The 27,879-nt window shown below is 27.8% G+C and overlaps 2 protein-coding genes across 7 annotated transcripts in view; one reads left to right on the plus strand and one right to left on the minus strand.

Moving 5' to 3' along the window:
• LOC127289516 (uncharacterized) overlaps nucleotides 1-26,195 on the minus strand; it is a 36,505-nt gene extending 10,310 nt beyond the window's left edge. For 5 of the 6 annotated variants that reach the window (XM_051317494.1, XM_051317495.1, XM_051317492.1 and 2 more), the window contains exons 1-8: nucleotides 26,173-26,195; nucleotides 11,781-11,851; nucleotides 10,098-10,168; nucleotides 8,137-8,207; nucleotides 6,176-6,246; nucleotides 4,215-4,285; nucleotides 2,254-2,324; nucleotides 294-364 (exon numbers count right to left, since the gene is read on the minus strand). The gene's annotated coding sequence lies outside the window, so the exon portion shown is untranslated. Of the gene's footprint in view, nucleotides 1-293; nucleotides 365-2,253; nucleotides 2,325-4,214; nucleotides 4,286-6,175; nucleotides 6,247-8,136; nucleotides 8,208-10,097; nucleotides 10,169-11,780; nucleotides 11,858-26,172 lie in introns of those variants that run through there. The other variant, XM_051317490.1, reaches the window with a different exon arrangement.
• LOC127289546 (uncharacterized) lies at nucleotides 12,750-17,678 on the plus strand. Its single transcript, XM_051317532.1, has 2 exons — nucleotides 12,750-16,203; nucleotides 16,297-17,678. Exons 1-2 carry the CDS (start codon nucleotides 12,750-12,752, stop codon nucleotides 17,676-17,678), a joined length of 4,836 nt encoding a protein of 1,611 aa, XP_051173489.1.
• Nucleotides 26,196-27,879: the final 1,684 nt, after the last annotated feature.

Consider the following 27,879-nt stretch of genomic DNA (forward strand, 5'->3'; position numbering starts at 1 on the left):
ATGCTGTGCCCATTTACCCCAAATTTTATGAAATTTTCAAAATTTTGGGGTAAATGGGGACAGTCAGTTTCATGCGTTCAAAGCTTATATACATTTTTTTCTGCTGCATAAAATTAATCCTGGGAATGTAAATAACAACTTAAAAAAAATAAATTAGAAAATATTATCTTTTAAAGGAAGAAACTTACGTAATTCGTGAAAAATAGCGATTATGTCCCCATTTACCCCAACTGACCCTAAATTTTAAGAAGACTAATAAAAATAAAATTATTATATAGAATTTTTTTACTTACCCTGAATGGCCACTTATAAAGCAAAACAACTATGTCGAATTGTCTCTGATAGAGGAATAATGCCACGAAAACTAGAAGGACAGTTAAATAGTTTAATATTTGACTTTATCAAGCAAAATTTTATTAATTTTTTTTTCATATTATACGTCGTTAAATATTTATTTTTATTGTTGTTGACATATCGATATATATTTAGTTTTAAGAATTTAATTTTTTAAACGTGTCTTATTTTTTACTGCTTTAAAATTGTTCACATTTATTAAATGTATTTCGATATGTAAAAGAAAATATTGAAGAAATTTGCAAAAAAAACTTTTTTTGTAGATACAGAAATGAAGCAATAAAAGTTAGAAGGATATTATAAAACATTTTAACGTTTTACTTTATCAAGCAAAATTTTATTAATTTTTTTTAATATTGTACGTCGTTAAATATTTATTTTTATTGTTGTTGATATATCGATATATATTTAGTTTTAAGAATTTAATTTTATAAACGTGTCTTATTTTTTACTGCTTTAAAATTGTTCACATTTATTAAATGTATTTCGATATGTAAAAGAAAATATTGAAGAAATTTGCAAAAAAAACTTTTTTTGTAGATACAGAAATGAAGCAATAAAAGTTAGAAGGATATTATAAAACATTTTAACGTTTTACTTTATCAAGCAAAATTTTATTAATTTTTTTAATATTGTACCTATGTCGTTAAATATTTATTTATACTGTTGTCGACATTTATCGATATATTTTGTTTTAAGGATTTAATTTTTCAAACGTGTCTTATTTTTACTGCTTTAAAATTCTTTTGTTAAGTTAATTAATTATTTTGAATAAACTTTAAACTTTTTAATTTTGTCAATTAAAAATAATAAAATAGATTAATTAAACTATTTTGTTAAGTCAAAGAAATATTTTCTCTGATTATAACGGATTTTAAAAATTTCCTTTAGATGAAAAATAAGATTAAAAAATCTTGTTTTTTTGAAAGAATAACAGTTATATCAGTTGTAGGTAGGGTCAGTTGGGGTAAATGGGGACAAGAGGTTTTAGAGCTTAATTTACAGTCTTAAAATTAAGTTCAAGGTCAATATTTTAACCTCAGATCACCTGCAAGAGGTTTTGACTATTGCCAAGCTTTTCTCTTGACAATTGGCAGCAAGATAAAAAAAGTTATCGCTCAATGCATAAAATCTTGAGAATCAAAGTAAAACTGTTTCAGTATTTGGTCGAGCATTTCAAAGAAAACAGACTTCAAAATCATACCAAATTTTTTTCTTATTCCTTATGAATCCTATAACAGAGATTCACTTGAATTTTTGAGTTTTGTCAATTTGGTTAATAATGATAAGCTGTCTCCATTAACCCTGAATTTTCAAATTTTTGAGGTAAATGGAGACAGCTTGTGATTATTAACCAAATATATAAAAATCAAAATTTCAAGTGAATTTCTGTTATAGGAGTCATATGGAATCAGAAAAGAATTTGGTATGATTTTTAAGTCTGTTTTTTTCAAATGCGAGACAAAATACTAAAATAAAAAAAAATAAAAAAATTTCAATTGGTTCAACTATTTTATATCTACTACAAATTTTTTTCAAGTTTTTTCATCCCTTAATACAGTAATATAATAAAGGAAACTATTTTCTTAAAACTTTCTTAGAAACTATGCTGTGCCCATTTACCCCAAATTTTATGAAATTTTCAAAATTTTGGGGTAAATGGGGACAGTCAGTTTCATGCGTTCAAAGCTTATATACATTTTTTTCTGCTGCATAAAATTAATCCTGGGAATGTAAATAACAACTTAAAAAAAATAAATTAGAAAATATTATCTTTTAAAGGAAGAAACTTACGTAATTCGTGAAAAATAGCGATTATGTCCCCATTTACCCCAACTGACCCTAAATTTTAAGAAGACTAATAAAAATAAAATTATTATATAGAATTTTTTTACTTACCCTGAATGGCCACTTATAAAGCAAAACAACTATGTCGAATTGTCTCTGATAGAGGAATAATGCCACGAAAACTAGAAGGACAGTTAAATAGTTTAATATTTGACTTTATCAAGCAAAATTTTATTAATTTTTTTTTAATATTATACGTCGTTAAATATTTATTTTTATTGTTGTTGACATATCGATATATATTTAGTTTTAAGAATTTAATTTTTTAAACGTGTCTTATTTTTTACTGCTTTAAAATTGTTCACATTTATTAAATGTATTTCGATATGTAAAAGAAAATATTGAAGAAATTTGCAAAAAAAACTTTTTTTGTAGATACAGAAATGAAGCAATAAAAGTTAGAAGGATATTATAAAACATTTTAACGTTTTACTTTATCAAGCAAAATTTTATTAATTTTTTTTTAATATTGTACGTCGTTAAATATTTATTTTTATTGTTGTTGATATATCGATATATATTTAGTTTTAAGAATTTAATTTTATAAACGTGTCTTATTTTTTACTGCTTTAAAATTGTTCACATTTATTAAATGTATTTCGATATGTAAAAGAAAATATTGAAGAAATTTGCAAAAAAAACTTTTTTTGTAGATACAGAAATGAAGCAATAAAAGTTAGAAGGATATTATAAAACATTTTAACGTTTTACTTTATCAAGCAAAATTTTATTAATTTTTTTAATATTGTACCTATGTCGTTAAATATTTATTTATACTGTTGTCGACATTTATCGATATATTTTGTTTTAAGGATTTAATTTTTCAAACGTGTCTTATTTTTACTGCTTTAAAATTCTTTTGTTAAGTTAATTAATTATTTTGAATAAACTTTAAACTTTTTAATTTTGTCAATTAAAAATAATAAAATAGATTAATTAAACTATTTTGTTAAGTCAAAGAAATATTTTCTCTGATTATAACGGATTTTAAAAATTTCCTTTAGATGAAAAATAAGATTAAAAAATCTTGTTTTTTTGAAAGAATAACAGTTATATCAGTTGTAGGTAGGGTCAGTTGGGGTAAATGGGGACAAGAGGTTTTAGAGCTTAATTTACAGTCTTAAAATTAAGTTCAAGGTCAATATTTTAACCTCAGATCACCTGCAAGAGGTTTTGACTATTGCCAAGCTTTTCTCTTGACAATTGGCAGCAAGATAAAAAAAGTTATCGCTCAATGCATAAAATCTTGAGAATCAAAGTAAAACTGTTTCAGTATTTGGTCGAGCATTTCAAAGAAAACAGACTTCAAAATCATACCAAATTTTTTTCTTATTCCTTATGAATCCTATAACAGAGATTCACTTGAATTTTTGAGTTTTGTCAATTTGGTTAATAATGATAAGCTGTCTCCATTAACCCTGAATTTTCAAATTTTTGAGGTAAATGGAGACAGCTTGTGATTATTAACCAAATAGATAAAAATCAAAATTTCAAGTGAATTTCTGTTATAGGAGTCATATGGAATCAGAAAAGAATTTGGTATGATTTTTAAGTCTGTTTTTTTCAAATGCGAGACAAAATATTAAAATAAAAAAAAATAAAAAAATTTCAATTGGTTCAACTATTTTATATCTACTACAAATTTTTTTCAAGTTTTTTCATCCCTTAATACAGTAATATAATAAAGGAAACTATTTTCTTAAAACTTTCTTAGAAACTATGCTGTGCCCATTTACCCCAAATTTTATGAAATTTTCAAAATTTTGGGGTAAATGGGGACAGTCAGTTTCATGCGTTCAAAGCTTATATACATTTTTTTCTGCTGCATAAAATTAATCCTGGGAATGTAAATAACAACTTAAAAAAAATAAATTAGAAAATATTATCTTTTAAAGGAAGAAACTTACGTAATTCGTGAAAAATAGCGATTATGTCCCCATTTACCCCAACTGACCCTAAATTTTAAGAAGACTAATAAAAATAAAATTATTATATAGAATTTTTTTACTTACCCTGAATGGCCACTTATAAAGCAAAACAACTATGTCGAATTGTCTCTGATAGAGGAATAATGCCACGAAAACTAGAAGGACAGTTAAATAGTTTAATATTTGACTTTATCAAGCAAAATTTTATTAATTTTTTTTTAATATTATACGTCGTTAAATATTTATTTTTATTGTTGTTGACATATCGATATATATTTAGTTTTAAGAATTTAATTTTTTAAACGTGTCTTATTTTTTACTGCTTTAAAATTGTTCACATTTATTAAATGTATTTCGATATGTAAAAGAAAATATTGAAGAAATTTGCAAAAAAAACTTTTTTTGTAGATACAGAAATGAAGCAATAAAAGTTAGAAGGATATTATAAAACATTTTAACGTTTTACTTTATCAAGCAAAATTTTATTAATTTTTTTTTAATATTGTACGTCGTTAAATATTTATTTTTATTGTTGTTGATATATCGATATATATTTAGTTTTAAGAATTTAATTTTATAAACGTGTCTTATTTTTTACTGCTTTAAAATTGTTCACATTTATTAAATGTATTTCGATATGTAAAAGAAAATATTGAAGAAATTTGCAAAAAAAACTTTTTTTGTAGATACAGAAATGAAGCAATAAAAGTTAGAAGGATATTATAAAACATTTTAACGTTTTACTTTATCAAGCAAAATTTTATTAATTTTTTTAATATTGTACCTATGTCGTTAAATATTTATTTATACTGTTGTCGACATTTATCGATATATTTTGTTTTAAGGATTTAATTTTTCAAACGTGTCTTATTTTTACTGCTTTAAAATTCTTTTGTTAAGTTAATTAATTATTTTGAATAAACTTTAAACTTTTTAATTTTGTCAATTAAAAATAATAAAATAGATTAATTAAACTATTTTGTTAAGTCAAAGAAATATTTTCTCTGATTATAACGGATTTTAAAAATTTCCTTTAGATGAAAAATAAGATTAAAAAATCTTGTTTTTTTGAAAGAATAACAGTTATATCAGTTGTAGGTAGGGTCAGTTGGGGTAAATGGGGACAAGAGGTTTTAGAGCTTAATTTACAGTCTTAAAATTAAGTTCAAGGTCAATATTTTAACCTCAGATCACCTGCAAGAGGTTTTGACTATTGCCAAGCTTTTCTCTTGACAATTGGCAGCAAGATAAAAAAAGTTATCGCTCAATGCATAAAATCTTGAGAATCAAAGTAAAACTGTTTCACTATTTGGTCGAGCATTTCAAAGAAAACAGACTTCAAAATCATACCAAATTTTTTTCTTATTCCTTATGAATCCTATAACAGAGATTCACTTGAATTTTTGAGTTTTGTCAATTTGGTTAATAATGATAAGCTGTCTCCATTAACCCTGAATTTTCAAATTTTTGAGGTAAATGGAGACAGCTTGTGATTATTAACCAAATAGATAAAAATCAAAATTTCAAGTGAATTTCTGTTATAGGAGTCATATGGAATCAGAAAAGAATTTGGTATGATTTTTAAGTCTGTTTTTTTCAAATGCGAGACAAAATACTAAAATAAAAAAAAATAAAAAAATTTCAATTGGTTCAACTATTTTATATCTACTACAAATTTTTTTCAAGTTTTTTCATCCCTTAATACAGTAATATAATAAAGGAAACTATTTTCTTAAAACTTTCTTAGAAACTATGCTGTGCCCATTTACCCCAAATTTTATGAAATTTTCAAAATTTTGGGGTAAATGGGGACAGTCAGTTTCATGCGTTCAAAGCTTATATACATTTTTTTCTGCTGCATAAAATTAATCCTGGGAATGTAAATAACAACTTAAAAAAAATAAATTAGAAAATATTATCTTTTAAAGGAAGAAACTTACGTAATTCGTGAAAAATAGCGATTATGTCCCCATTTACCCCAACTGACCCTAAATTTTAAGAAGACTAATAAAAATAAAATTATTATATAGAATTTTTTTACTTACCCTGAATGGCCACTTATAAAGCAAAACAACTATGTCGAATTGTCTCTGATAGAGGAATAATGCCACGAAAACTAGAAGGACAGTTAAATAGTTTAATATTTGACATTATCAAGCAAAATTTTATTAATTTTTTTTTAATATTATACGTCGTTAATTATTTATTTTTATTGTTGTTGACATATCGATATATATTTAGTTTTAAGAATTTAATTTTTTAAACGTGTCTTATTTTTTACTGCTTTAAAATTGTTCACATTTATTAAATGTATTTCGATATGTAAAAGAAAATATTGAAGAAATTTGCAAAAAAAACTTTTTTTGTAGATACAGAAATGAAGCAATAAAAGTTAGAAGGATATTATAAAACATTTTAACGTTTTACTTTATCAAGCAAAATTTTATTAATTTTTTTTTAATATTGTACGTCGTTAAATATTTATTTTTATTGTTGTTGATATATCGATATATATTTAGTTTTAAGAATTTAATTTTATAAACGTGTCTTATTTTTTACTGCTTTAAAATTGTTCACATTTATTAAATGTATTTCGATATGTAAAAGAAAATATTGAAGAAATTTGCAAAAAAAACTTTTTTTGTAGATACAGAAATGAAGCAATAAAAGTTAGAAGGATATTATAAAACATTTTAACGTTTTACTTTATCAAGCAAAATTTTATTAATTTTTTTAATATTGTACCTATGTCGTTAAATATTTATTTATAAAGTTGTCGACATTTATCGATATATTTTGTTTTAAGGATTTAATTTTTCAAACGTGTCTTATTTTTACTGCTTTAAAATTCTTTTGTTAAGTTAATTAATTATTTTGAATAAACTTTAAACTTTTTAATTTTGTCAATTAAAAATAATAAAATAGATTAATTAAACTATTTTGTTAAGTCAAAGAAATATTTTCTCTGATTATAACGGATTTTAAAAATTTCCTTTAGATGAAAAATAAGATTAAAAAATCTTGTTTTTTTGAAAGAATAACAGTTATATCAGTTGTAGGTAGGGTCAGTTGGGGTAAATGGGGACAAGAGGTTTTAGAGCTTAATTTACAGTCTTAAAATTAAGTTCAAGGTCAATATTTTAACCTCAGATCACCTGCAAGAGGTTTTGACTATTGCCAAGCTTTTCTCTTGACAATTGGCAGCAAGATAAAAAAAGTTATCGCTCAATGCATAAAATCTTGAGAATAAAAGTAAAACTGTTTCACTATTTGGTCGAGCATTTCAAAAAAAACAGACTTCAAAATCATACCAAATTTTTTTCTTATTCCTTATGAATCCTATAACAGAGATTCACTTGAATTTTTGAGTTTTGTCAATTTGGTTAATAATGATAAGCTGTCTCCATTAACCCTGAATTTTCAAATTTTTGAGGTAAATGGAGACAGCTTGTGATTATTAACCAAATAGATAAAAATCAAAATTTCAAGTGTATTTCTGTTATAGGAGTCAGATGGAATCAGAAAAGAATTTGGTATGATTTTTAAGTCTGTTTTTTTCAAATGCGAGACAAAATACTAAAATAAATAAAAATAAAAAAATTTCAATTGGTTCAACTATTTTATATCTACTACAAATTTTTTTCAAGTTTTTTCATCCCTTAATACAGTAATATAATAAAGGAAACTATTTTCTTAAAACTTTCTTAGAAACTATGCTGTGCCCATTTACCCCAAATTTTATGAAATTTTCAAAATTTTGGGGTAAATGGGGACAGTCAGTTTCATGCGTTCAAAGCTTATATACATTTTTTTCTGCTGCATAAAATTAATCCTGGGAATGTAAATAACAACTTAAAAAAAATAAATTAGAAAATATTATCTTTTAAAGGAAGAAACTTACGTAATTTGTGAAAAATAGCGATTATGTCCCCATTTACCCCAACTGACCCTACATTTTAAGAAGACTAATAAAAATAAAATTATTATATAGAATTTTTTTACTTACCCTGAATGGCCACTTATAAAGCAAAACAACTATGTCGAATTGTCTCTGATAGAGGAATAATGCCACGAAAACTAGAAGGACAGTTAAATAGTTTAATATTTGACTTTATCAAGCAAAATTTTATTAATTTTTTTTTAATATTGTACGTCGTTAAATATTTATTTTTATTGTTGTTGATATATCGATATATATTTAGTTTTAAGAATTTAATTTTTTAAACGTTTCTTATTTTTTACTGCTTTAAAATTGTTCACATTTATTAAATGTATTTCGATATGTAAAAGAAAATATTGAAGAAATTTGCAAAAAAAACTTTTTTTGTAGATACAGAAATGAAGCAATAAAAGTTAGAAGGATATTATAAAACATTTTAACGTTTTACTTTATCAAGCAAAATTTTATTAATTTTTTTTTAATATTGTACGTCGTTAAATATTTATTTTTATTGTTGTTGATATATCGATATATATTTAGTTTTAAGAATTTAATTTTTTAAACGTGTCTTATTTTTTACTGCTTTAAAATTGTTCACATTTATTAAATGTATTTCGATATGTAAAAGAAAATATTGAAGAAATTAGCAAAAAAAACTTTTTTTGTAGATACAGAAATGAAGCAATAAAAGTTAGAAGGATATTATAAAATATTTTAACGTTTTACTTTATCAAGCAAAATTTTATTAATTTTTTTAATATTGTACCTATGTCGTTAAATATTTATTTATACTGTTGTCGACATTTATCGATATATTTTGTTTTAAGGATTTAATTTTTCAAACGTGTCTTATTTTTACTGCTTTAAAATTCTTTTGTTAAGTTAATTATTTATTTTGAATAAACTTTAAACTTTTTAATTTTGTCAATTAAAAATAATAAAATAGATTAATTAAACTATTTTGTTAAGTCAAAGAAATATTTTCTCTGATTATAACGGATTTTAAAAATTTCCTTTAGATGAAAAATAAGATTAAAAAATCTTGTTTTTTTGAAAGAATAACAGTTATATCAGTTGTAGGTAGGGTCAGTTGGGGTAAATGGGGACAAGAGGTTTTAGAGCTTAATTTACAGTCTTAAAATTAAGTTCAAGGTCAATATTTTAACCTCAGATCACCTGCAAGAGGTTTTGACTATTGCCAAGCTTTTCTCTTGACAATTGGCAGCAAGATAAAAAAAGTTATCGCTCAATGCATAAAATCTTGAGAATAAAAGTAAAACTGTTTCACTATTTGGTCGAGCATTTCAAAGAAAACAGACTTCAAAATCATACCAAATTTTTTTCTTATTCCTTATGAATCCTATAACAGAGATTCACTTGAATTTTTGAGTTTTGTCAATTTGGTTAATAATGATAAGCTGTCTCCATTAACCCTGAATTTTCAAATTTTTGAGGTAAATGGAGACAACTTGTGATTATTAACCAAATAGATAAAAATCAAAATTTCAACTGTATTTCTGTTATAGGAGTCAGATGGAATCAGAAAAGAATTTGGTATGATTTTTAAGTCTGTTTTTTTCAAATGCGAGACAAAATACTAAAATAAATAAAAATAAAAAAATTTCAATTGGTTCAACTATTTTATATCTACTACAAATTTTTTTCAAGTTTTTTCATCCCTTAATACAGTAATATAATAAAGGAAACTATTTTCTTAAAACTTTCTTAGAAACTATGCTGTGCCCATTTACCCCAAATTTTATGAAATTTTCAAAATTTTGGGGTAAATGGGGACAGTCAGTTTCATGCGTTCAAAGCTTATATACATTTTTTTCTGCTGCATAAAATTAATCCTGGGAATGTAAATAACAACTTAAAAAAAATAAATTAGAAAATATTATCTTTTAAAGGAAGAAACTTACATAATTTGTTAAAAATAGCGATTATGTCCCCATTTACCCCAACTGACCCTACATTTTAAGAAGACTAATAAAAATAAAATTATTATATAGAATTTTTTTACTTACCCTGAATGGCCACTTATAAAGCAAAACAACTATGTCGAATTGTCTCTGATAGAGGAATAATGCCACGAAAACTAGAAGGACAGTTAAATAGTTTAATATTTGACTTTATCAAGCAAAATTTTATTAATTTTTTTTTAATATTGTACGTCGTTAAATATTTATTTTTATTGTTGTTGATATATCGATATATATTTAGTTTTAAGAATTTAATTTTTTAAACGTGTCTTATTTTTTACTGCTTTAAAATTGTTCACATTTATTAAATGTATTTCGATATGTAAAAGAAAATATTGAAGAAATTTGCAAAAAAAACTTTTTTTGTAGATACAGAAATGAAGCAATAAAAGTTAGAAGGATATTATAAAACATTTTAACGTTTTACTTTATCAAGCAAAATTTTATTAATTTTTTTAATATTGTACCTATGTCGTTAAATATTTATTTATACTGTTGTCGACATTTATCGATATATTTTGTTTTAAGGATTTAATTTTTCAAACGTGTCTTATTTTTACTGCTTTAAAATTCTTTTGTTAAGTTAATTATTTATATTGAATAAACTTTAAACTTTTTAATTTTGTCAATTAAAAATAATAAAATAGATTAATTAAACTATTTTGTTAAGTCAAAGAAATATTTTCTCTGATTATAACGGATTTTAAAAATTTCCTTTAGATGAAAAATAAGATTATAAAATCTTGTTTTTTTGACAGAATAACAGTTATATAAGTTGTATGTAGGGTCAGTTGGGGTAAATGGGGACAAGAGGTTTTAGAGCTTAATTTACAGTCTTAAAATTAAGTTCAAGGTCAATATTTTAACCTCAGATCACCTGCAAGAGGTTTTGACTATTGCCAAGCTTTTCGCTTGACAATTGGCAGCAAGATAAAAAAAGTTATCGCTCAATGCATAAAATCTTGAGAATCAAAGTAAAACTGTTTCAGTATTTTGTCGAGCATTTCAAAGAAAACAGATTTCAAAATCATACCAAATTTTTTTCTTATTCCTTATGAATCCTATAACAGAGATTCACTTGAATTTTTGAGTTTTGTCAATTTGGTTAATAATGACAAGCTGTCCCCATTAACCCTGAGTTTTCAAATTTTTGAGGTAAATGGAGACAGCTTGTGATTATTAACCAAATAGATAAAAATCAAAATTTCAAGTGAATTTCTGTTATAGGAGTCATATGGAATCAGAAAAGAATTTGGTATGATTTTTAAGTCTGTTTTTTTCAAATGCGAGACAAAATACTAAAATAAAAAAAAATAAAAAAATTTCAATTGGTTCAACTATTTTATATCTACTACAAATTTTTTTCAAGTTTTTTCATCCCTTAATACAGTAATATACTTAAGGAAACTATTTTCTTAAAACTTTCTTAGAAACTATGCTGTGCCCATTTACCCCAAATTTTATGAAATTTTCAAAATTTTGGGGTAAATGGGGACAGTCAGTTTCATGCGTTCAAAGCTTATATACATTTTTTTCTGCTGCATAAAATTAATCCTGGGAATGTAAATAACAACTTAAAAAAAATAAATTAGAAAATATTATCTTTTAAAGGAAGAAACTTACGTAATTTGTGAAAAATAGCGATTATGTCCCCATTTACCCCAACTGACCCTAAATTTTAAGAAGACTAATAAAAATAAAATTATTATATAGAATTTTTTTACTTACCCTGAATGGCCACTTATAAAGCAAAACAACTATGTCGAATTGTCTCTGATAGAGGAATAATGCCACGAAAACTAGAAGGACAGTTAAATAGTTTAATATTTGACTTTATCAAGCAAAATTTTATTAATTTTTTTTTAATATTGTACGTCGTTAAATATTTATTTTTATTGTTGTTGACATATCGATATATATTTAGTTTAAAGAATTTAATTTTTTAAACGTGTCTTATTTTTTACTGCTTTAAAATTGTTCACATTTATTAAATGTATTTCGATATGTAAAAGAAAATATTGAAGAAATTTGCAAAAAAAACTTTTTTGTAGATACAGAAATGAAGCAATAAAAGTTAGAAGGATATTATAAAACATTTTAACGTTTTACTTGTTAGGAAACGCGAGAATTAAACAAAAAGCGTAATTACTGCGCAAACGAGAAGTGCGCATGTGTGTGGGTACGCGGACCCAAAAAAGGCGAAAAAACGGGATTGAATGTGCGTCCGTCGAGCGATTAACAAGTAATGTGCGAAAAGTGTACGAGAACGAATTAAAATTAGTCTGTATAAGTTCATATGTGCGATATGGGTTTAATAGTTTTATTAACGTTAAATTATATTTTGTGAAAACCCTTTTGCAACAGTTATTTCTTGAATATATGTTTAATTTTCATTAAACCGATTGTGGAATCACTTGAACAATACTTTTCCTTCACCACGCTATTCCTCGCCACTCTAACTTTTATTAATTATTTAATTTTCTATCACTTCAGAAGTGGGATAGCGAAGAAAAAAAAAAATCAAGTGTAAGTGACGTGAACGTTCGACATAAAATTGCAGAGTCCATGTGCAAAATTTTATTCAAAGGTGTATTGTAAAAACGTGGCCGGTGAAAAATTCACAATGGCGTCGTTTCGATTTTGAAAAGTGCGCGAGTGAAAATTGTGAACCCCAAAAACGAAAGAAAATTTATAATCATGGCGACCTATAATGGTATTCCATTACAGGACTTCGAGGAATTCGAGGAGAACATGCAATTAACTCCAAACGAAAATGTACTGCGAAGACCCTATCAACCACGTGGTCGAGGAAAATGGACTCCAGGACAGAACGGCAATGGTGCCGGAAGCCAACGTAGACCCGGAGATGACGTATTTAACCGAAGATTCAGCGGAGATGCTCCCTTACATGGCAATCAAAATCCCGAAAATGTCCGAGCACGAACCGAATTGTTCCAAGACGGTGGGGATGACTTAGCGAATCCAACAGATAGCGCCGAGAACGCAGCCCCTCTTCAACCACCTCTTTTTCAACCACCCCCTCTTCATATACCACCTCCAGTTCAACGTAACGAGAACGTTGATACACGCTGGGAAAACTTGATGGCTCATTTGATTGAAGACGGACGACGTCGAGATGAAATGTTTATGAATCTTTGCGAACGTGTGATGGCAAGAGATCAAGGTCCTGTAACACCAGCACCAAATCCAATCCCTAATTACCATATTATGCCTGATCTTTCGAAAAGCATAAACGATTTTTCAGGTGAGATTGGAACATCGCGTGCTAAGGAATGGTTAGAGTCTATTGATAGTATGAAAGTTTTGCATCAATGGCCCGACAACTTCGCACTCGAAACAGCTCGTATGCACATGATAGACGGCGCACGAAGTTGGTACCAAATAAGAAGAACCGAGTTAATCACTTGGGAATTGTTTCGCGCAGCTTTCACTAGAAGCTTTATCATTCATGATAATTTACCGCAAAAATGGATGAGAATGAAAGAACGTGTTCAAAGACAAAATGAACCGTTAACGTCATATTATTATCATAAAATTAAATTATGTCGCGAATTAAATCTCGGAACCGCAGAAATCAAAGAAATGATTTTAATCGGTCTATGGTCTCGAGAACTTTGCAACGCAATGTCAGCGAAAAATCATACGGACGTGGACAAACTGCTCCATGATATGTTAGATTTCGAACGGATACACTCTGAACGAGGAGAACGTATACGTGCCAAGAAGGATGTGAAACCAGAAATCGCGAAGAAAGAATCGATCAACTTTACAAAACCACAATCGTCGGACGATTCGAAAAACACAAAACTGAGTTCGAAACCACCTGGTCAAGCAAATCCAGATCGACGACCCCCTGTCCGCAATTCCGAAGGACAACCAAAGTGTTATAATTGTAATAATTATGGACACATTTCGAAAAATTGCCCCGATCCACCCAAGACTTTAATGTGTATCAAATGTGGTGCACAGGGTCATACTCAACGTCATTGTCCCAAGGATACAACGCCAGTGAATAAGGAAGTGAATCAGCTGGAACGAACAGAACCGGACAATTCAGTGCGGAAGTATATTAAAGAGGTGAAATTAAATGATAATGCTTTGATTGGGTTAATTGATACGGGTGCAGCAGAATGCACAATCAAAACGTCCTTGGTCGAAAAATATAAATTTCCCATTCACGAAGAAAGCATTGTGTTAAAAAGTTTCGGTCCTCAACATTTTTTAACAAATTGCCCTGGTTTTGTGCAAGCACAAGTGTTGGTGGACGGAGTGACAGTGCCAAGTGTACGCTTTCTAATTGTCCCGGATGACAATCAGATGGTAGATGTTTTGATTGGCAGATCATTTACCGACTCAAAATTAGTGGATTACTATAAAGTGGGTGACACGTTGACTTTTGTGAGCAGTGAATTTGCACGTTTAGGAAATGTCACAGTGGAGGAACCCTCTTCAATAAAGTTCACAGTGCCGAGTGAGATTGTGTTGCCCCCACGTTCGATCAACTTTATACAAGTCATGCACAATGAGGATAAATTTGTGATCCCAGTGATGAACGTGCAATGTGATCCACGCAAATTGAAAGAAGGAGCGGTCATCGCAGAGGCATCGATTATTTCCCCACCAATTTCTCATGAATCACCACCACCACTACCGAAGGAGTTGGATCCGATCCTACCAGAGGAAATCGTCGTAGAGGAAAATCTATCAGGTGACATTCTGATGGATTTAACAGGTATTTTAAATGATTATCGTACTTGTGTCGCGAAAAATGTTTCGGAAATTGGATGTACTAGTTATATCGAGATGGACATTCAAGAACTTCCAAATAGTAGACCGGTAGTGCGAAAACCATACATAATGAGTGAAGAAGAACGAAAAATGACGCGTGAAATTTTAAAAGCATATCGAGAATTAGGGTATGTTACAGATACAAATTCAACGTATGCAAGTCCAGTATTTTTGATTAAAAAGAAAAACGGAGAATATCGGCTCGTGGCAGATTATCGCGCGTTAAACCTTCAAACGTTAAGAATACATTTTCCCCTCCCGAACATCGACGATCAACTTTTGAGACTTGGCGATTGCTGCTTATTCATCGTGTTGGATCTCGCACAGGGATACATGCAAGTTCCCCTCTCAGCAGAGGCTCGAGCGAAGACCGCCTTCATTACCCCAGACGAATCAGGTGAATTTACGCGCATGATTTTCGGCCTCATGAACGCTCCCTTCTACTTCTCGAAATTAATGTCACGTGTATTGAGCCCGCTCAGAGACGAAGGAGTTTTATTTTATCTCGATGATATTTTGATTACGGGAAAAGATTGGCCGACTATTCGAAAGCGATTTATTGCAGTATTAGAAGCGTTAAAAAAGGCAGGTTTAGCAATAAATTTAAAAAAATGTCAATTTCTTTTGTCAAAAGTTTCGTATTTGGGCTTCGAGATTTCTGAAAAAGGAATTCAACCGGGGAAAAATAAGTTAGAAGCGATTACTAATTTTCCTACTCCCAAAAATGTTCATGATGTACGACGATTTTTAGGTCTCATTGGATTTTTTAGGCGATATATTCACAAATTTGCGACTATTGCCGCCCCGTTATATTGTTTGTTAAAGAATAATCAAGTTTTCAAATGGGAAAAAGATCAAGAAAATGCTTTTCGTTCGTTGATCGACATGTTAGTCAAAGCACCGATTTTACAACCATTTCAACCCGATTTACCGACGGAATTACACACTGATGCCAGTGCGTTAGGATTAGCAGCAATGCTGATGCAACGAAACGCATCAAATCAGTTACAGCTCGTGTATGCTATTAGTCGACGAAATAATGAACCCGAACGTTCTTATCATTCTAGTAAATTAGAACTTCTCGCAGTTGTATGGGCGATAACTCGATTTAGACGATGGTTAATTAACATAAGATTTACGGTTGTTACCGATTGCAGTGCATTATTGTATCTAAACACACATAAATCGAAAAATCCGCAAATTGTTCGCTGGTGCAATGAACTTTCTGAATACAAGTTTGATGTTGTGCATCGTCCCGGTACGAAGTTAGCGCATGTAGATGCACTTAGTCGCGCGCCTGTGGAAGAGGATGATTCAAATAATTTCATGGAACAATGTGAAGGCATTTTTAATTTAGTGCAACCCGAGCAAGAAATTTTAACTTTTCAATTCGTCGATGAAAAATTAAAGCGTAAAAAGGAAATTTTGTTAAAAGCGGAAAACGAGAGATCAAATTCAGAAAAATCGGATGTGCGAGATTATGAGTTAATAAATTCGATTTTATATAAACGCGAAGGGGTAAAGAAATTATTTGTTGTACCGTCAGCGATGAGAAAGAGTTTAGTTATTCGATATCACGACCTTCAAAGTCACACGAGCGCGGATCGTACAGTTGAAAAGATTCGAGAATTTTACTTCTTTCCGGGAATGTATCGTTATGTGCGGCAACATGTAAGAAGTTGCATACAATGTATTTTGTCGAAAGCGAAAACAGGTTGTCAAGCTGGACAGTTACACCCGATTAACCCTGGAACTAGGCCGTTTGCGAAAGTTCACGTAGATCACGTAGGTCCATTTGTGACAACAGCATCGAAAAACACACACGCTTTGGTTTTAACAGATACGTTAACGAGATTTGTAATTTGTAAACCAGTGAGAGATACAAAAGCGTCAAATGTAATTCGCGTGTTAGAAGATGTAATTCTTGACTTCGGAGCACCCGAGAGAATTATCAGCGACCGAGGGACGTGCTTTACATCGAAAGCTTTTTTGGATTTTTGTATGAAACACGGAATCAAGCACACGGTAAATTCCCCGAGACACCCGCAAGCAAACGGATTGGTTGAACGCACAAATTCAACCTTGATTCCCGCGATTCAAGCGAACATTGTGCATCGCGAAGGACGAGATTGGGACAAGCATCTTAAAAAAATACAACGGGATTTAAACGCTTCCCCCAATAAAACTACGAAAAAGAGCCCCTTTGAATTGGTTTATGGCTATATCAATCGTCACGATGAAGGCCCCCTACGAAGTTTTACCATTGAAGATGAAAAACGCGTGTCTTCACCAAGTCAACTCCAGGAGGAGGCAAGGGTTAACATCGAAAACGGACAACGTCGTTACAAAGAAAAATATGATCAAAAACACAATCCGAAGGTCACTTTTGCAGTTGGTGAAATAGTTTTTATGAAAGATGCCCCGCAAATCACTCACGAATCAACGAAATTGCAGAGAAAATATCGAGGTCCTTTGGTGATAAACAAATTATATCCTGGGGATACGTACGGCGTGACCAGTTTGCAGCTAGATTCTCGTGGACACCGATATGCGTCTACAGCCCATGCAAGCCAATTGAAAGGTTGGACTTCAAAAACCAGCAATGAAATTTCCGACGACGAAGAGAACGAGGAAGAACAAGAAGAGAATCTTTCTCAACATAGCGAAAATTCTCCCGAAGAAAATAATAGCGATAAATTAAATGAAAGCGTCGATAGCGAAAATTGTAATGAAGTGAATGAGAGTGAGAGTGAAATGGTCACAAGACCCCGACGTACCGTAAGACGTCCAAAAAGATACAACGATTATGTTATGTAAGTTCGAGTTAAATGGCGAAAAATATATATTGTTACACTTGTATGAGAATTAAAAAAAAAAAAAAAAAATTTTTTATGTTTGAACATTTTTCTTAAAAATGTCACTCGAGGTCGAGTGAATAAGTCAGGATGCCCGAGTGTTAGGAAACGCGAGAATTAAACAAAAAGCGTAATTACTGCGCAAACGAGAAGTGCGCATGTGTGTGGGTACGCGGACCCAAAAAAGGCGAAAAAACGGGATTGAATGTGCGTCCGTCGAGCGATTAACAAGTAATGTGCGAAAAGTGTACGAGAACGAATTAAAATTAGTCTGTATAAGTTCATATGTGCGATATGGGTTTAATAGTTTTATTAACGTTAAATTATATTTTGTGAAAACCCTTTTGCAACAGTTATTTCTTGAATATATGTTTAATTTTCATTAAACCGATTGTGGAATCACTTGAACAATACTTTTCCTTCACCACGCTATTCCTCGCCACTCTAACTTTTATTAATTATTTAATTTTCTATCATACTTTATCAAGCAAAATTTTATTAATTTTTTTATATTGTACGTCGTTAATATTTCTTTTAACTTTTGTTGATATATCGAAATATTTTTACATTCTCATCATAATGAGAAGGTATTACATTTGGGCGATTTTGTGCCCTCTCTAATTCCAGTGAATCTCGACGTTTTGAGACCTTCTGATGCCGAAAAAATGGGTCTTAAAAAAATATCTGTCTGTATGGATGTCTGTATGTATGTCTGTAGACAAATTTTGTCCGACGATAACTCGAACAAATTTTAATGAATCGACTGCAAATTTGGTATACACTTTAAGTGTATCAAAATCTCGCCTGAGTTCGTTGGCCAGATGATTTCATCAAAAATCAACAAAATTATTCAAATTTTGAATTTTTAAAAATTCCTAAAATTCGCATTTTTCAAAAAAAAAAAATTTTCAATTTTTTTTCGAAAAATACGAGTAAAAATAAACACTTTTTTCTTTTGACAATTTTTAATAGCGATTAAAACAAAAAAGTTATACCTCTTTTTTTAAAAAATCGGACAAGTCCGAGTTACACTCGCATTAAAACCGAGGGTTCCGTACCCTTAAACTTAAAATTTAAGGGGGTTAAACATAGATTTGAAAATAAATTAATAAAACTAAAAAATAATAAAAATGTCAACAAATAAAAAATGTCAAAAGATAAAAAAAATAGCAAATGGTAAAAAATAGAAAATGGCAAATTATAAAGAATGGCAAAACACTACAAAAAAATATAGCAAGCACAATTGGAGTTGAAAAAAAAGAGTAGGAATTTGCCCCAAAAAAAGGAATAAAATTTTATCTTTCTGGGTCAAAAATTGTAAAACTTAAGGAAAAAGTCCACTTTTAAAAAAAATTATATGTTTTGAAAAAACTCAATTAAATTAATTGCCTATCATGTTTATTAAATTTTTACTATAATCTGCACTCAAAAATACGTAAAAGTGTATAAATTTCAAGCTCTTTAGATAAAATTTTCTTCATTTTTTGAGGAAAATTCATGATTTTTATCGAAAATTATCAGTTTTTCCTTGAAAACGCTATGATAATCAACTCCAATCGTTCTCGCTATATTTTTTTTGTAATCTACACGCAAAAATACATAAAAAAGTATAAATTTGGATCTCTTAGGATAAAATTTTCTTCTTTTTTTATTCGAAAAATGCATGATTTTTTCTATAAATATGAGTTTTCCTTAAAAACAATATGATCATCAACTCCAATCGTGCTCGCTATATTTTTCCTGTAATCTACACGCAAAAATACGTAAGTATACCAAATATGAACTGTCTTGGTCAAATAGTGTGTGCGTTAGGTGGATTAAACGCTTTTTTTCAAAATTTTTGATTTTTCCTTGACAACGCTATGTAAATTGATCTGAATCATGTTCGCTATATTTTTCCTGTAATTTTCACGTAAAAATACATAAGTGTACCAAATTTGAGCTCTCTATGTAAAAAGATGTGGCAACCAGGGGGGGGGGGTACATAGTCATTTTCAGGGATTTTTCGTAAAAATTCATGGTTTTTCCTTGACAACGCTATGATAATCAATTCCTATGAGATTCGCTATATTTTTCCTGTAATCTACACGCCAAAATACATATGTATACCAAATTTCAGCCCTCTAGATAAATTCGTGTGGTCGCTAGGGGGGGGTACATGCCTTGCTTCACTAGTCTCATTAATAGGGTTCCCCCTTCGGGTACGGAACCCTAAAAAGGACAAAAAAAGACAAAAACGGATGAAAAATGGGTAAAATGCAGGGCAAAATTACTTTATTTTGAGAAAACATGAGCAACTATGTATTATCTCTGTTTAAACCACCTTAAATTAACACAAATTACAGTAACTTACTAATAAAATTATAAATTTTTTGTTTTTTTTAAATTTTTAATTAAAAATTTATTTTTACATTCTCATCATAATGAGAAGGTATTACATTTGGGCGATTTTGAGCCCTCTCTTATTCCAGTGAATCTCGACGTTTTGAGACTTTCTGATGCCGAAAAAATGGGTCTTAAAAAAATATCTGTCTGTATGGATGTCTGTATGTATGTCTGTAGACAAATTTTGTCCGACGATAACTCGAACAAATTTTAATGAATCGACTTCAAATTTGGTATACACTTTAAGTGTACCAAAATCTCGCCTGAGTTCGTTGGCCAGATGATTTCATCAAAAATCAACAAAATTATTCAAATTTTGAATTTTTAAAAATTCCTAAAATTCGCATTTTTCAAAAAAAAAAAATTTTTAATTTTTTTTTCGAAAAATACGAGTAAAAATAAACACTTTTTTCCTTTGACAATTTTTAATAGCGATTAAAACAAAAAAGTTATACCTCTTTTTTTTAAAAAAGACAAAAACGGATGAAAAATGGGTAAAATGCAGGGCAAAATTACTTTATTTTGAGAAAACATAAGCAACTATGTATTATCTCTGTTTAAACCACCTTAAATTAACACAAATTACAGTAACTTACTAATAAAATTATAAATTGTTTGTTTTTTTTTTATAAGTCCATCAATTGTTATCCATTTCCAAACATTGCAATTGTTTTATAAAAAATCCTCTATTCCAAAATAGTTTATATTGCACTGTTTATACCAGAATTTCTTATGTTTTCGATTACTAACTCGCTGAATCCGAATTTGAGTTCAGATTAAAAAATATCAAAATGGCGGACCCAATATTGCAGAATAATTTTAAATTGATTTGTTTCGTTTAAAATTTTGTACTCGGAAGTTTTTGGGGTCGGTGAATCCAAATTTGAGGTAAATTTTAAAAAATTCAAAATTGCAAATCAATATGGAGGAAATTTTAAAATTGATTCGATTCGTTCAAAATTCGGTACTGGTGGTTTTTTGGCTTCTATGAATCCAAATTTTGAATCTGTTAAATTTTATCCCCAAATTTGATTCAACGACCCCAAAAACCCCCTAGCACCGAATTTTGAATGAATGGAATAAAATTTTAAATTTTTCCGTCATATTGGGTAGCCATATTAGGTCCGCTATTTTAGATTTTTTTAAATCTGACCTTTTTGGATTCAATGACCCCAAAAACTTTTTATACAATTATATGATATTTTTGTGGAAACTTTTTTTTGGTCCGTTTTGAGCCTACAATCGATTTTTATACTAGATTGCTTCTATTTATAGAATTCGAATTCTAATTTTATATTAAAAAATCTTAATTTTACTTTAGAACTAATATGACATACTTAGAGAAAATTTAAAAACACATTGATTGACCTAATTGCAAGGTAATTTTCGTTGAAATACGTGTATCATAAATTTCTAATTAAAATTCTATGTACAATATTTTATCTAACATAACTAGTAAGGAAAGAAATGATTATTAAATTCACCGTATGGTGAATCAGGAATTTTAAGAATGCGGATTCATTATTTTAACTTTTTGAATTGGAATGTAAGATTTTAAATAAAAATTCATTTTAATGAATAATTTCATATTAATAAAAAATGTAATGCATCTGTTCAGACAATTTTGAATTGTATCGAAAAATTTTAAGTTATATTGTCATATTTCTCACAAAATTTAATAATTTTTAATAAACGAACTTTGTAAATAAATTTTACGCTGAAGTGTTAGATTTGCTGCCTTTAAAATTGAAAAGAAACATACCACTGTATATCAACTTACAGGTAATCAGGAAGAATAGCTTGAAAAATGTAAATATGATTTGAATCAAACTCAATTAGAGATTTATTTTTAAGAATGCGAATTCAATACAGCTTCCGACTGATTCAAAAATATTAAATAGCTTTTAATTTCCTTGGTAGCTTAATTTATTTTAATGCAGAAATTTCTTTAAATGGAAAATATATATATTCTTTTAATAATTTTTCTTGTACAGAAATTTGCAAAGGAAATTTAGTAACTAATGTTCCTGCAAAAGTTCCTGTACAGGATCCCTGTTCCAATATCCTGCAAGTGATCCTAGTGTGATCCTGTGTAGAATTCTTAACAGGATTCCTCAGGGAACCTATAAGAATCCTATATTGTAACCTCTAAAAATCCTTTAAGGATTATTTTCAGGAATTTTTAACTAATTGTAAGTATGTTTCAAAATTCAAGACTAAGGTTTTATTACAAGTGTTTAGGAAGTAAACTTCAACTTTGCAGTGGTTTTTTTACATTCTCATCATAATGAGAAGGAATTACATTTGGGCGATTTTGAGCATTCTCTAATTCCAGTGAATCTCGACGTTTTTTTTATAACTCCAACTGTTGTTTTCCATTTCCAAACATTGCAATTGTTTTCAAAAATTCCTCTATTTTAAAATAGTTTATATTGCGCTGTTTATACCACAATTTCGTATTTTTTCGATTATTTACTTTTGAATTGGTTTAAACTCATTTATTTATAGATTTTTTAAATTCTCATTATAAGTTAGAAAGTATTCATTTTGGTCGATTTTGACTTTTTTCTAATTTTAGTGAATCTGTACGTGAATGACGTTTGTCGTCTGTAGTCTGTCTGTGGACTCATTTTGTCCCCACGATAACTTGAACATATATCTTAACGAATCGCTTTGATATTTGGTACACGCTTTTAACATGTAAAAATGAAGTCTGAGTTCGTTTGACAGACTAATCCGCCCAAAAATTCAAAAATTATTAAAATTTTTAAAAATTTAAAATCTTCTTGAAAAATTTTTTTTTTAATTTTCTCTTAAAATACTCCCAAAAGTAAACTTTTTTTTCTTTAACCCTTTTCGATACAGATTAAAACAAAAAAGTTATGTTCTATTACGTTTAAGGTAACAAAAATTTTAAATTTTTTTCAATGTGTTATTTTACTCATTAATTTTTTGCGGCACAGTTTTAACCTATTTTGCCGCCTTTTCTTTTAGCAACTTTCCTCTCTATAGATTTAAAGTTTTTGAAGCAGTATTCATAAAACATTTTTTTCCACTATAACGAAAGCATTGTGAAGTGCAACAAAAATATATATTATTATATAATATATATTATATATTATATATATTATATATATTATATTATATAATTATAAATTAACTATTTTTTAAGAGAAAATTCATTTTTCAACAATCTTTTAACAAATTTAAATAAATCTTTCTACTCCTTGGTTTTTTAGGTCGCTCATTACGATTCTGAAGTCAGTTTTTAAATATTCAAAATGGCGTATTGAAACATTTTTGACCCGATATTTTTAGCATTTAAAGGTATTCTGAAGGGTTAAGATTTGAAAAAATTAAAAAAACTGAACAAAAATTCTAAAAAAAACCTTTTTTTTAATGCTTGTAAATTGTTTATTTAAAAATTTTCGGTTCTTTTAGCACACTATTTGATATAGCCTCAAATTACCTGTAAAAATTTTATTAATGGGTTAATGCATGCCTACTTTTCCAATTGTATGCTTCTAATTTTCGAGCGTGAAACGCGAGTGTCGTGATGAGAATGTTATCCTTAAAGTCAAAGTACTTTAAGAAAATGAAATTTAATTTATAAAAACCAAAAATTTCACTTATATAAATTGTACAAAAAAATTTTTATGAATAAAAACATGAGGGCAAAACCTCATATAATAAATTTGTTGATTTAAAAATGCATTTACTTTAAAGTTCTTTTTTTTAATGTTTTTAAATTTTCAATTAATTTTTTCTCTTACTCAATTGAAATTAGTTCAAAATGGAATATCTTATTTTAGTAAATAATTTGGTTTGTCGATTTTCGTTAATTACAAAGACCTGGCCAATCAACGGCGCAAAATTAAGGAACTAAGTTTGAACAGCTGCAGTGCCGCTATTTTCTTTTTTTTGCTCGATAAAAAATGTATTCTAATACCTTTAAAACTTACCTATTTGTATAATTTAATTTAACGCATTTTAATAAAGATTATGAGTTGTTTCTAATAAATTTTTCAAAACAAGTCGATTATATAAAGCTCCCCTTTTAAAATAACTACTTTTGTACTTATTTTAACTCTGTGTGTAATTAATTTTACTCTTTTTAATAAAATTAATAAAAATAATTTCTTTCTTCTTCACATTTTACTTCAAAAGTAATTAAATCAACAACAAAGTCTGAAATAGCTACAAAATCTCATTCTACCAAATGGATTCTTGGGTCATTCAACTACTTTCTGGTAGTATAATTAATACAATTTTTAATTTTAATTGAAAAATTTTTGAATTACACAGTGTAGTTAAAAAGTAATTAATGCTACTAGGTTTTGAATTCTAATAAACAAACAAAGCGCGTAGCGCGATGCTTAAACAATGCGCGCGAAGCGCGTATCAATATCGGACCGCGAAGCGGGACGAAGATCCTTCGCGCGCCCCGGGGCGCGCTCAAACTAGCGAGCGAAGCGAACCCCTACGCGCAAAGCGCGTGATGAGAATGTGGCCGCCCCCGCAGGGGGCTGCCGGATTTTTTTTTCAAGAATTTAGTTTACTACACGTGTCTTATTTTTACTACTATAAAATTTTACATATTTATTAAATGTATATCTATATGTAAAAAAAATATTGAAAAAAACATTGCAACTCACTTTTTTTGTCAATAATATATACAAAATATATTTTTTCTAAAATATATCTACACTAATACGTTTTGTTTTTTATATTTTTTTTAGAAAATATAAATTAGCGAAGTTAATAATATAAGCAATAAATTTCTTTACAAAAAAATGTTGATATTTTATCTTTAAAACTTAAAAAATTGATAATAACATCGTTTAAAAAAATTTTAATTTTTTTCGAAAAAAATAAACATGTTGAAAAATAACTTTTAAAATTGATAGCAATTTTAAGGAAGTTTTAAGTATTCAAAAATAAAAAATAAGGAAAATTCAAATTATTAAAACAAATAATTAAATCAAGCTTATTTGGGTTCATAATACATTTTTTTGTTAAGTTAATTATTTATTTTGAATTAACTTTAAACTTTTTACTTTTGTGAAATAAAAATAATAAAATAGATTAATTAAACTTTTTGGTTCAGTGAAAGAAATTTTTTCTCTTAATATAACGGATTTTAAAAATTTCCTTTAGTTGAATAATATGAAAAATAAGATTAAAAATTTTTCTTTTTTTTGATAAAACAACCGTTAAATAAATTGTAGGTAGGGTCAGTTGGGGTAAATGGGGACAAAAGGTTTTAGAGCTTAATTTACAGTTTTAAAATTAAGTTCAACGTCAATATTTTAACCTCAGATCACCTGCAAGAGGTTTTGACTATTGCCAAGCTTTTCTCTTGACAATTGTCAGCACGATAAAAAAAGATATCGCTAAATGCATAAAAACTTGAGAATCAAAGTCAAACTGTTTCAGTATTTTGTCGAGCATTTCAAAGAAAACAGACTTCAAAATCATACCAAATTTTTTTCTTATTCCTTATGAATCCTATAACAGAGATTCACTTGAATTTTTGATTTTTGTCAATTTGGTTAATAATAACAATCTGTCCCCATTAACCCTGAGTTTTTAAATTTTTGGGGTAAATGGGGACAGCTTGTGATTATTAACCAAATTGATAAAAATCAAAATTTCAAGTGAACTTCTGTTATAGGAGTCATAAGGAATAAGAAAAGAATTTGGTATGATTTTTAAGTCTGTTTTTTTTCAAATGCGAGACAAAATACTAAAATAAAAAAAAATAAAAAAATTTCAATTGGTTCAACTATTATATATCTGCTACAAATTTTTTTCAAGTTTTTTCATCCCTTAATACAGTAATATACTTAAGGAAACTATTTTCTTAAAACTTTCTTAGAAACTACGCTGTCCCCATTTACCCCAAATTTTATGAAATTTTCAAAATTTTGGGGTAAATGGGGACAGTCAGTTCCATGCGTTCAAAGCTTATCTACATTTTTTTCTGCTGCATAAAATTAATCCTGGGAATGTAAATAACAACTTAAAAAAAATAAATTAGAAAATATTATCTTTTAAAGGAAGAAACTTACGTAATTTGTGAAAAATAGCGATTATGTCCCCATTTACCCCAACTGATCCTACATTTTAAGAAGATTAATAAAAATAAAATTATTACATAGAATTATTTTACTTACCCTGAATGGCCACTTATAAAGCAAAACAACTACATTAAATTGTCTCCGATAGAGAAATGAAGCAATGAAAACTTGAAGTACAGATAAATATTAGACTTTATCAAAGCAAAATTTTATTAATTTTTTTTAATAATGTATGTCGTTAAATATTTATTTTTATTCTTGTTGACATATCGTTATACTTTGTTTCAAGAATTTAATTTTTTAAACGTGTCTTATTTTTCACTGCTTTAAAATTGTTCACATTTATTAAATATATAGGTATATATATATATATATATATTATTTTATTTTTTAGACATAGTTATTCATTTTTTATTTTACCTTTATGAATTTTCTCTGCAATTAAAATTAATTTTTATTTATTTAATTTTTTAATTCTGCAAATTTTTCAATATTAAAAATTTTATAATATTCAATAATTTTTTAAAATTAAAAAAAAAATTCAATTTAAAATTGCTTAAAAGTAAATTAGGAGAATTTTCAAACATTTTAATTTAAAACCTTCTAAAACTCTAATTACTTCCAAAATTTTTCATCTAAATTTTTCTGAAATATAATATATTCAACTATAACATTTGCAAAAGTCAATTATTTTTATAATATTCTTAAAAAAGTCAATTAGGTATTTAAAAGAATTTTTCAATTAAAAACCTTTAAAAGTCAATATTCGTTTTAAATTATTTGATAAATTATATTTTTAATTCTAAAAAATTTAATTATTGTCTGAAATTAAAAAAAAATGTTTTGAAATTCAGAAAATTCCAAATACATATTTTCATAGATGCAGAAATAAAGCAATAAAAGTTAAAAAGATAAATATTTTAATAAATAAATTTAATAAATTAATGCATGCATTTTTCTAAATATTTTATCGTTGGGCTTTATCCAGCAAAATTTTATTTACTTTTTTATATTGTATTTCGTAAAATATTTATTTTAACTATATAATTACATCTTATGTAAAGGTGTAGTAGTAAATGTAAATAGGATAAGAATTCATAAAATAATATATTTTAATTAAATAAAACAATGTAGGTACATAACTAACCGACAGTTTTTAAACGAAAAATAAAAATAACTTAGTAATAATTAAAAATAGGAAAAGAACTAGGCGCAATTGCGCCTACATCTAGGGTTTCGTGGCGCTTTAAATTTTAATTAAAAAAAAATAAATCAAAAATAAATAATTTAAAAATAAATAATAAAATTTATTTTATAAATTTTATGTACTATTAAATTTTATTTATTTAGCAAAATTTTTATTATAAATTAATTATAAATTATAAAATATTAATTTCTATAAATTAATTCTCCCCCAGACAGTAAATTCGAAGAAAATCAAAAATTGGCAAAATCAAAATTCAAAAAGGTAAATGAAAGAAAAAAGAAAGAGTGGCTGTGGAGTGGAGGTCTTTCTTCTATCATTTATCTTTTTTGATTCACAAACAAAAACATTAGGTAAAATGTCCATTCGATAATGTCCACTATTAAGACATGTCAACTATAGGGACATGTCAACTATAGGGACATGTCAACTATATGGACATGTCAATTACTGAGACAGGTGAACTACTGGGACATGTTAATTATAGGGGCATG

Source organism: Leptopilina boulardi, unplaced genomic scaffold (genome assembly GCF_019393585.1).
Source record: "Leptopilina boulardi isolate dan_hultmark-lab unplaced genomic scaffold, ZJU_Lbou_2.1 LbouV2_44, whole genome shotgun sequence".
In the NCBI taxonomy this organism is placed as follows: domain Eukaryota; kingdom Metazoa; phylum Arthropoda; class Insecta; order Hymenoptera; family Figitidae; genus Leptopilina; species Leptopilina boulardi.

Coding starts and splice junctions, on each gene's coding strand:
- LOC127289546 (XM_051317532.1), top strand. CDS start 12,750: ATGGCGACCTATAATGGTATTCCATTACAGGACTTCGAGGAATTCGAG. Junction 16,204..16,296: donor TTTCATGGAACAATGTGAAG/GCATTTTTAATT, acceptor TTTTGTTAAAAG/CGGAAAACGAGAGATCAAAT.